Genomic DNA, 11,246 nt, shown 5'->3' on the forward strand with positions numbered 1-11,246 from the left:
CCCCCCCAAATTTCCCATTAAAAATGTATCTAGAAAAAGCTAATTCAGCATAGACCCTTGTATGGTACATTACTCCCTGAATCATGTTCTTAGTATCTCATCAGGAGTTTAATATAGAAATAATGACAAACTGTTAACTGCTTAGTAGCAGCAAATGCCACTGCAGTTCTTCCCAATGCACACACAGCCAGATCTTGAGAAGGGTTGTGCCTTCCTGAATAACTGATTTACATGGGATTGTTTGCACTTGTTATCTTGCAGGACTAGACTCTTTATGTAGATAGAAAAAAAGTTATGTCCAAAATATAGGAAGGCTAGGTGCCATATACAGAGTATAAGTACAAACATGTGACTTTAAACGGTTCAGGGAAAATATTAAGAATGGCTTCATTCTTTTGTGTGCATTGCTCTAGTGTCTTGGTAGAGCAAGAGAATGTGAAGAATAGAATATTGCATTATTCAGCACCTTGGGTTTGGACAGCAGCACTCAAAATGACTGAGGAAAAAGTTAATGTGTGACAAATCAAATTAGAAGTAATATTATTATTTAATGTTTTATTGCAATAGACCCAAATGCCACAATTATGATGTGTTCAGGTCACGCCTGGGATTCTAACACTTTATTCATTGTGTTTATAAATCTGCCAGCTATATAAAAAAAAAAATTAATACTTAGTATTAATGACTTTTATAGCCAAATAAAGTCTAAATTGAAATGTGAGTATTAGGCAAACTTTAAAAAGTCTAGTTATATAATATCTTATTTAACATGAGAAATATTGGTTTTGTTAATGTGCCAGTGTTAAAGTGAATAACCAGTTTTTTTACATCGGTAAGCTCAAATATATGGAAAGAAAAATCAGATATGTATTTCCTGCTGTAATGGAAAGTCCATTGAGGAAGGGAGAGGAGTTTGAGGACTCTAAACAATGAGCACTCCAGTGAATAGTATTCTTCTAGGTTTTACAGTATGTGGAGTGTTTCTGCACTTTTAGTAAAATAAGTTGTGTTGAACTGCAGCAGCACATTGGACACATTGCATGAAAACATCACTGATATGTTTTGGCATACACCTTCAATATTGAAAATAATCTTCATAGAAATGGGTTGAAATATAGTCATTCGGGAGCACATAGTTCAGCTGGAAATTCTATATTTTCTGTGCCTGACTTAATTTTCCTTTCCCAAAAAATAATCATGGTTTTGTTTTGTCTCCCTCCCCTTTTTGTTTTCTTTTGTTTCTAGGGGTTGATACAAAGTTGAAATTTACTCTTGAACCATCTTTAGGTCAAAATGGTTTTCAGCAGGTAATTCTATTTATTTTCTCTTGTTTTTAAATGACTCTTTAAGTGACTTTTAAGTGTACTCTCATTACTCATTACAAAACTTTGCTTTGTTCTGTCTCTGTGTGGGAATACCAGTTGCTAGTACATAAAGGTTTGCTCTCACTAATATTTGGAAATTATAATGCAATTTTTGTTTGATTGACTACTTATAATTCTTTTTGTGGCAAAAAATTAAATTGGTTATTATATTGGTAAATAATTAATAGATTATATTTTGCCTTTAGAGAAAGCTTCCATGTTAGGTCTAATAGTTTGCATCCATCCATCGTAAAGCCAAGCATTTCATTTCTAAATTGTGGGAAATGAAATTAATGCATCTTACCTGTGATATTGAATATTTATCCATGCTACTGAATTGGGCTAATCCCATATTTTTCTCTTACTGGATGTTTTATTGTTAGTGGCATGACGCTCTCAAAGCAGTGGCCAGGCTACCAACAGGGATACCAAAGGAATGGAGGAGAAAGGTAGGTAGATCTTCACACTTTACAAGGTACATTATATTGGCTTCTACATAAGGCTTAGAAACATGCACATCAATATTGCCACTGTCTTTGAATGTACACTTGGTAGTTTTAGGATTTATATGCACTGGGGATTTTTTTCTGATGCACAGCCATCTCCATGATCAGCCACTGGTGTAGATGCATTGTTTCAAAGAGAATCAAAGCTAGGTTTTGCACCAGTGGAATTACTTCTGCTTGTACCCCAAGTAATGTGTACCACCACAAATCTCAGCTCTTTACTCTTGCAGTTGTATGGGGTCATGGCACATGGTAAGTGAGGTTCAAAGCCCCCCCAGAATTCTGTTGTAACAATTTAACCTGGACCAGAAGTTTGGGTCACAGGTCAACTGAAAGTGGGGTTATAAATCCAGTAGTGGGGTCACACTGGGAAAAAATTAGGAGCTTTTTGTTTACAACAATGGGTTCCACAGTTAAAGGTGTGCCATTCCACAATGCTTGGCACTGGGGGTAAATCTGCATACAATATACTAGCCTTTAAATTTTATAAAACTGAAGTTGGTAACTGTTGTGGAGGCATAATGCTGGCAAGCATAGTTACATAAATGTTTGATTAGGGAAAGGCAGATGGCTGACAGTAGTGGAGCTGAGCATCAAGAGTAATATGCAGAGATGGAGGCTGTCATTAATGTGAAACTGCAGTGAGTTAGTGCTGTAAAAAAGTGCTCACAGGGAGTTGCATTGAGATCACTGAGTTAACTTTTAAATTGAGTTAATTTTACTGCTTGATTAACAATATCTGAAGCCATTTATCTTCATAGGTTAAAAGTTTGTCAGTGAGGGAATGGAGTTTGTCCCTTAAAATCAAAGGAGGGGAAAATAAAGATGCATAAAGGCATAATCTTTTCACCTGGAGAAGCTATGGAATCTTTATCTCTGGAAATTTTCAAAAGCAGCTTAGATAGATAGATAGATACTTGGACTGGGATGCTTTAGTCAGGGATGATTCTGCCTTGAGCAGGGGGCTGGACTTAGATGACCTTATGAGGTCCCTTCCAGGCCTAGTTTCCTATGATACTATGAACAGATCCTGTTCGCTGATGTTCTGTGGGGGCTTGAATGACACAAGCTACATAATCATTCTTCCTCTCCCTCATCACAATTGTAACTGTATGTTGTAGTGGGGATCTAGTGTTGTTGTAGCTGTGATGGTCTAGGGAATGTACAAGAGGCAAGGATTTTGTTGTATCTTTTATTAACCAACTATGTACTTAGGAGAGATGTTGGGCATCAAGTGCCTGAGAAAAGGCACCTGATGCCCAAAAGCTTATTCAATAGCTCTCCCACCTATACAGTTGGATCAATAAAACTTACCAGAAAAAATACATGCCTCTGTAATGTTGCTTATACTTTCACTGTTGTGCCAACAGGAGTAGCAAAATAAAACAGTGTTGCGTCTGTTCCTCTCACCCAGTTCCTTATATGTTTTTGCTGACCTGGAGGAATCATTCTGTGCTTCAGAAGCACAAGTGAGATCCTTTTCTGGTGCTAGGGGGAGGGCAGCACAGGTGAAGGACAGTGTCTGCACTGCTGCTATGATACAGGACATTTTCCTCAAGGTCTGGCAGAAATAAAGAATCCAACCAGCCAATTTCACTGGAGCAAAGTCTTTCTTGGAGACTTACAGGGGAACAGTAGCAGCAGAACGAGTTATTTCTCTGCATAAGAGGCTGTCTCTGGGTAGGGGGAGGGTGGGAAATGCAGGGAATGTGTGATTCAGCAAGCTGAAAATAAATCCCTGCAAGATGTGAATATTTAAGTGTTTATAACTGGGAAGTGTGTGAATTGTCTTTTACTTAGAATATAAAAACCAGCTCCTCACTGCTTTCCCCCATTTCTTACACTTTCCTTAAAAAACAGACTTTTAACATCAGTAACCATTATTATTTGATGGTCTGTTGTTTGTTTTGTATAATTCAATGTGCTGGACATTTTCCAAACATTAATGAAGGCATAAACCTCAAATTGCATGTGGAGGCAGCTCTGTACCAGTGCTCCTCAATAAGTGGAAATTGTTATCATTTGTATGATTTTTCAAAATGGCTGTTTGCAACAGGAATTCAAAACATTTTCAGGAAACAGGGATTGGATCTGCATTTTATGTATGGGCTTTCGAGGGACAAAATAGCCATAAATGTCACCATTTTAAGCACTGTTTGTGTTGACATACTGCAGATGCAGACACATTCTTTCTAAAGGCTGGCTAGTATAGTTAGAGCTCTCTAAGTTTCCTGTATCTTAGTTTAAAAGGATCCAATATTTTCTGTAACTTGTAGGCATATATGGTGCTGGCCTAGAGTCGCATACACATCTAAGCATCCTAGATATATATAATCATTACGCTTGAAACCAGTCTAATTTTTCAAGAATACATCTAGATGCTCACAGTTCACAAACCTTTTTTGTAACAGTAGCTTACTATATGCTGAATATCATTTTGGTTCTGAAATTCCTTACTCTCTGCCAGATCTCTTCCTCTTTTGTAGAAGTCAGCAAAAGAGAGCTAGGGAGATGCAAATTATTACAAATTTTCTTATGCAAGTTTTCCAAAAAGCTGTTCCACACTGGAGATTATAGAAAGGGTAACTTCAGGTTGTTACCTTTTTAGTAGGTTACTTGTGAGGTACCCTGTGATAAAAGGATGATGTGAACATCCTTCACCTGGCTGTTCCTCTGCCTGTCTTGCAGATCAGGTAGCTTCTTAGATGTGGATTCTTGGCCACGGGGTCTATGAGAGAGAATGCTGTTGAAGATAGCTAGCATCTCCAGATACATGCATTCAGGGAAGACAGGCAGATGGAGCATCTGCGGGATGAGATTATTCATGTAGTGTACAATGGACGTCAGTGGAGTTCTTAGAGTGCAGGACTGGTCCCTCTATTGGCATTTTAGAAATTAGGGTGTTACTTTTCTTATATAGCAATTGTTTTTACATCATTCCTTCTGCTTTTGTCATGTCTAAGGGAAAATCACTGTCAGGTAGAACTGATTACAGTTTGTGTATGCATGTAATGCTTCAGTTCCAAGCAGAAATTGTGAATAATACATTTTTTAACATTTCTGTGAATATTTTTAGGTATGGCTGACTCTAGCAGATCACTACTTGCGTAGTATAGCAATTGACTGGGAAAAAACTATGCGCTTCACCTTCAATGAGAGAAGTAATCCTGATGATGATTCCATGGGTATTCAGATTGTAAAGGTAATGGCACCTCAACCTATCTACTCATAATTATTTACAGCAAAACCTTCTCACACTGAGCTCCCCCAGAGTGCTCCCTACTGGAACTGCAAGCTAGAATCCATCCCACTTAGTATCCTTTGTCACACCTGTATAACACACATCATAAATCTCTGGGGTTATTGAGGAACAACTGTGCTGGCCTGCCTGTCTTCATTTCTTCCTCAGTTCTCTGAATGTATGCTAGAGAGAAAATCTTCAATTCCTGTCTGGAGAATGGAAAAATCTGTGCATGTAGAGAATCCTTCATGCAGAAGAGATTTAACTGAAGATAGATTTTTTTTCTTAATGAACTGCTTTGTTCATTGTTATTTCCTGGCAGATGGAGATGACCAACTGTCTAATGCACCTTTTCTATCTGTGTATTACATTTCCCTGTGGTCATTTAATTGTGTACTGTGTTCTGAGTCATGTAAAGCTTACAGTTCAGAGTCTGACTTTTTGTTAAATAAATATTTGAGCCCTGCTAGAAGCAATGGTTCTAAAATGTAAGGGATACTTGCTTGATTGTTAGCACTTCTAAACTAATAACGGGCTAACAAGCTTCTAATTTAGGTTTTGCGTGTATTTTACAAAGATAGGCTCTGGTACTAGTCAGTGCTGTAATATAGTAACTGGCCATATTTTCACTGAACCTACCGTAGTGAAATAGACTTCAGCCTGTGATATGTTTCAGTTATTTGACATTTTTGTTTTAAGAGTAGGTGCTAGTTTGGGGAGGAGGTGATTTCAGGGTATTATGTATATGTTTCTAGTGTTTTGCAGCCTACAGTATCTTACATGGATGATTTCATGAAAAGATCATCTATCCATTTCATTTTTACTTTAGCAAGGGTGCACCTCATGCATCCCTTTAGGTTCCTAAATAATTGTTTGAAAAACACCATGTGTACTTCTGTATGTGTCCATGCTCCTTACACACAAATGAGCTAGTCTCCAGACTTGGATTTAAAAATCAAGTTTTTATTTTGATAGTTCCCATTTTTCCTCTGATTCTCAGAGAAGGGCTTTTGTCTGTGTTCAAGTTCCAAGATAAAGCACAACTGCAAAATATGCAGTATTAATGTTGAGTTTAAAAGACCAGTGGTTCCTAAAACATAGACTTATAATGTTTTTAGAAAATAGTGTGATGACAGTATAACATTTTTATTTAACTCTAAGATTGAACTTGAAATTGTAGCAGTTAACGTTTAATCACCCACAACCACCCACTCAAGTCCTGTTGTCCAAACCAGACAGTGTTAAATTTGTATATGCCATTGGCTGAAACCCACGCTACAATGCTTGCCCTATGTGTTGAGGTGTTGAAAACAGGAAAATTAAATATTTCCCTTTTAGGTTTCTGGTTAATATATGTGGATAAATTTTTCCAAACCCTTTTTTCTGGATTTTCTAACTTTTCAGAAGTAAATGACACCTTGAAATAAATGGTTTAAAAAAAATTCTGCAGCTATTACATTTTACCTATTTGAAAGTAGCTCAAAACCCCATTGCCACTTGTGACAATTTGCTACCAACCTCTTGTCTGGTAATTTACTTACCCAAGATTTCTCAGATGCATTGTTTGGTTTACAGAGTAGTTTCTTCCAGACCCATTTTTCCAGCCAGGTAGACAGAGAAACAATGAGTTTAAATGAGCCAGGGACTCACCTTCTGTTAGTCCCCAGGGATCTCCTGGAGAACCTTCCTTTGCTCAAAGTATTTCACTCCTTCAATAAACTCAGCATCATAAAAGAAAACACACATCTCTAAGGAGTGGCAAAATAATATTGAGTATAAATTTATGGGCATGGTTGGCAAAGGTCTCCAGGGTGCGCTTGTGAAATAGGACAATATCTCAAATAGCTTTCCTATTTTAGGATCTTCATCGAACTGGCTGTAGTTCTTACTGTGGCCAGGAGGCAGAACAAGACCGAGTCGTATTAAAACGGGTTCTGTTGGCCTATGCCAGATGGAACAAGTCTGTTGGGTATTGTCAAGGCTTTAATATACTAGCGGCACTGATTCTGGAGGTAATGGAAGGCAATGAAGGGGATGCCCTGAAAGTGAGTATTACTGCTTGTTGTGTTTCTAACAGGTGTGGTGTGAGAATTACCTTTAAATAGGGACCTACTATAAACCAGTAATTTTCTACCTGGGCACCATGGCATCTTGGGATGCCTTGAAATCATTTCAAGGGTGCTGCAGGGTACTGCACAATGTTAGCACTGTTAAGTGTGCAGGCACAAAACCCAGAAATTTCAAATAGGAATTCATAATGTTAAAAACATTCTGACCTTTGGTGTTTTTGAGTTTTCTGCAGCAAATGATTTACTCTTATTATTTTTCTGTAGTCAAAAATGGAGCAAAAGCTAAGAGTTGATATTTTACTAGAGGTGCCTTGAGTCTAATAAGGTTGAGAACCACTGGTGTAAACTGTTGGATTAATTTGCAGACAACCTAAAACAGCAAGTCACAGGACTGAACTGCTTGATTCTTATCAATGCATTGTTCATTACCTCATTTAACTTAAACCTCTTTTAAATGTCACCCCTGTTAATGTTTGCGCAGGTAATAGGTGACATCTTGGCTCTAGTGAAATAAATAACAAAACTCCTATTGACTTGGTTTAGAGGAGCCAGGATTTCACTCGGTGTGCTGATTGCACACTGTCAAATAGGCCCAGGAACCCAACCCATCACCTTCTCAGCAGCCAAAACCCCCAGCTTCTGTTGAGAACTCCATACGCACTGCAATTATGTGCTGTTAAAATTATGACAGAAGTTTGGGTTGACAAATCATGAGGTCAGCATAAAGCAAATATAATTTAACATGAAAATAGTATATGACCTGCTATGCAGACTGTATCATTTCTGCATGTAAATGGAATCCTGCCCTTTTAATTTAAATGAAACTGCCACATGATTTTGAGGGAGTCACAAAATTTGGTATTAGGATCTGGTTTAAAACTGTCCAATATTTTTCAGGAGTTCTTTGCAGGACAGATTTGTAATGTAAATTAGTTACAATGGAGGTTGAATTAAGGGTATAATGGAGGTTGAAAAGGGGTCATTGTCCTCAGAAAGGCTGAGGAATTTATCTTGCTTTAGGTATTATTACTAATCTTAGAAGCTACAGGCAGAATTATAGTAGAGAGAAGAAGTTAGCTGTGTTAGTCTGAAATCAGGCAAAGGCAGGGTAGATATGAACCTTATAATCTAACTAAGAGATATATATGGCATCAACTTTCATGAACTCAAGCTCATTTCATCAGATGCTGTGAAAGGCAAGCAGGGCTATGTGAAACAGCTATGTTTCATTTTGGTTTCAGATTCAGCGTTTTGGAGGGACAGTGATTCGTTTCAGTGTTTTGGATCACTGTCCTGTTTCAATTTGACCGAATCTGTTTCGCAGTTTTGACCATAATGGCTATAATGGGGAATCACTAAAATGCCTATAACTTTGAAATTTCTTGCCTGATTCAGATGAAAATTGCAGGGATGGTAGCCCCTTCTAAGGGAATGAAACCTGCCAAGTTTCAAGGAGATGGGTGCAGGGGTTTTTGTCAAACTGCACCTCAAAATGTTCAAAGCAAAACTAGTATCATTTGCCAGCAGCATGCTTTCATCCCACATGCAGATCCAGGGGCCTACACCCCACAGAGTCCAGCACAGCCCTGCAGCTGTCCCAGGGGGTGCAGGCCCCCACATCTGCATGTGGGATGACAGCAGGCTACCACTGCTGGCTGGGGCCAGCACCAGCACTTGGTTCTTCCCAGTGCTCGGTATGGTTTGCGCTGGGCATGCTCAGGTGCTGGCGCTGGCCCCAGCCCACAGTGGCAGCATGCTGTCATCTGCATACTACACAGTTGGTAAGTGCAGAGCTTTAAAAAAAAAAAAAAAAGTCCTACACTCACCAGCTGCAGCAGTGGTGATCGGGGCCTCTGGGGGCTTGTGGCAGAGCCCCTCAGTGCAGCGCAGGGCAGCGGGCATCAGGCCCCTCCACCCCACCGCCTGCCACATGACACAGGTGCAGTGTGGGTCGGCAGGGTGCTGCATGCTGTCTGGGAGCTGGGGCAGATCCACTTGTCAGCTGGAGCTCCTGGTTCAATTCCTCAGCTCTAATCCTTCCCTCAGCTGTTTCTGGAGGGGTGCAGACCCCCAGATCTGTGTGAGGGGTTTCAGCAGGCCCCTTCTCCCGGCTGGGGCCATAGCCCAGAGCCACCACCATCACCATCTGGCAGCCTGATGTCATCCTGTATTCAGATCCAGGGGCCCACCCCCCAGGAAGAGCTGGGGGAAGCAGTCAGAGAGCTGGGGGAAAGACTGGGGAGCTGGGGGATCGATCCAGGAGCTGGGGGAATGTTCAGGTCCCTGAACATTCCCCCAGTTCCTGGTTCAATTCCCCAGCTCTCTGATCGTTTCCCCCAGCTCTCTGATCATTTCTTCAGCTCTTTCCCAGGGGTGTGGGCCCCCAGATCTGTGCGCCAGTTTTCAACAGGCTGCTGCTGCAGGCTGGGGGCCAGTGGTAGCACCACAGTCTTCCCGGTGCTCAGTGCAGGCTGTGCCAAGCGGCTGCCACTGGCCCCAGCCTGCAACGGCAGCCTGCTGAAACCCTGTGCACAGATCTGGGGTCATTTCCACCCTCTTTCCCCTCCCTCCTAGTTTTTATTTCCCTGCAAGCCCAGCTCTGAAGTGTCAAAATTCTCTGAAACATTTCCGAAATGTTTCGGAGCCTTCCATTTCAATTCAGATTTGGTGTTTTGGGCACTGAAATGGCCCAAAACACCTCCAAAATGAAACGGTTGCTGAAATTTTGCACAGCCCTAGCAAGCATAGAGCAGTGTATAAGTGGATCAGAATCCAGCATGGTATAAAGGTCTTGATGGGTAATGTCTGATACTTTGCTTTATCCTATAGGCTTATTTAAGATATTAGGAAAATGCTAGTGATTCCACTGTATGACAGAAGTAAATTTGCATTGCATCATTCTTGTCCTTAGTGACTGCCTTGTGTGATTGCCTCAGTAATTTACTGCTATTGTGTGTGTCTCACGACAACCACACATTCCTCAAGTTTTTTTTTAAGGGAAGGAGCTCTTTGGACATTTTTGGCAATTTGCAGAAACTCTGTTACTTATGAATTCCACTTTGGTATTATGAATAAAGCATGAACGTTTTATTACTGTCTTTTTCTTGTGTAATGTGTCATGCTCTGTCTGTTAAAGAGACACAAGACTGGCACCAGTATGTCTGCCTGTAAAGAGAGAGAGAGAGAGAGGTAGTTATTTATCTCTGATTTAGTTAGTCTATAAGGTACATTCCTACTCTGCCTTCTACCTGTAACTATGTCAGTCATTAAAAATTATCACTCTCTGGAGAAATCAAACCTGAGGACAATAATAGGTAGCTAGGTAAAACCAGTTTTCCCCCAGCCTCACCCAGGAGGGCTGGGGTTTAAAAGGCTGGAATTCTCCCCAAAGAAAAACAGTCAGTTTTAGCACTGGATCTGAAAAGATCACACCTGGAAGGCTTCAGAGAGACAAAAGAAGCATGGACAGGAGAAAAGATCAAAGGGTCATACTTTCACAGCAGAGGGGTCAACCAAGAAAAAGGAAGCAGGGTAGGGGGGAGTGCAGAGATTCTTTGATTTGGAGGGGAAACCATGTGAGGTGAAAGGATCCTGAACTTCCCAGATGACTTGGAATCTATTCTCAAAGAACACTGTAAGAGTGGTGAGGAAAATGAAGGGAGATACAGGTGCTCGGTGTTTTTTGTATTTCTTGTGCTGATACACTAAGCAATGAATAGTTTTGAAACATTTGCAAAGTCCAGGTGTGTCTCCATTTCCACTATGACATATTACCTTTTCAGGGACAACAGTAAGAGGCTGAAGTTCTGGGAAAGTATATTTTAGATTCTTCCAGGGTTGGCGGGGGGAGGAGTCCTGGGAGTCTAAAAGAGCTAGATAGATTTCTATGAATGGGGTAACAGAAGCTGGGGTAGTAGAAGTGAATGAGTGAAGTCTGAATGTGGAAGAGAACTAGTGAGAATAGTGAAGAAGATCGATTCAGGCTCAGGAAAAACATCTTCAGTCAAGGTGTCCAGACTGTGAAATGAGCTCCCTCCAGAGGTGGTGCAATCACCTACCCTGGAAA

The 11,246-nt window shown here is 40.4% G+C and overlaps 1 protein-coding gene across 2 annotated transcripts in view; it reads left to right on the plus strand.

Moving 5' to 3' along the window:
* TBC1D30 (TBC1 domain family member 30) overlaps nt 1-11,246 on the plus strand; it is a 69,785-nt gene that overhangs the window by 14,633 nt on the left and 43,906 nt on the right. For both annotated transcript variants that reach the window (XM_019514667.1, XM_019514668.1), the window contains exons 2-5: nt 1,246-1,307; nt 1,748-1,813; nt 4,947-5,072; nt 6,971-7,156. In XM_019514667.1, coding sequence (XP_019370212.1) covers nt 1,246-1,307; nt 1,748-1,813; nt 4,947-5,072; nt 6,971-7,156 — 440 coding nt within the window. The remainder of the gene's footprint in view (nt 1-1,245; nt 1,308-1,747; nt 1,814-4,946; nt 5,073-6,970; nt 7,157-11,246) is intronic.

This window comes from Gavialis gangeticus, unplaced genomic scaffold (assembly GCF_001723915.1).
Source record: "Gavialis gangeticus isolate Ggan-Ray unplaced genomic scaffold, GavGan_comp1, whole genome shotgun sequence".
NCBI classification, from domain to species: domain Eukaryota; kingdom Metazoa; phylum Chordata; order Crocodylia; family Gavialidae; genus Gavialis; species Gavialis gangeticus.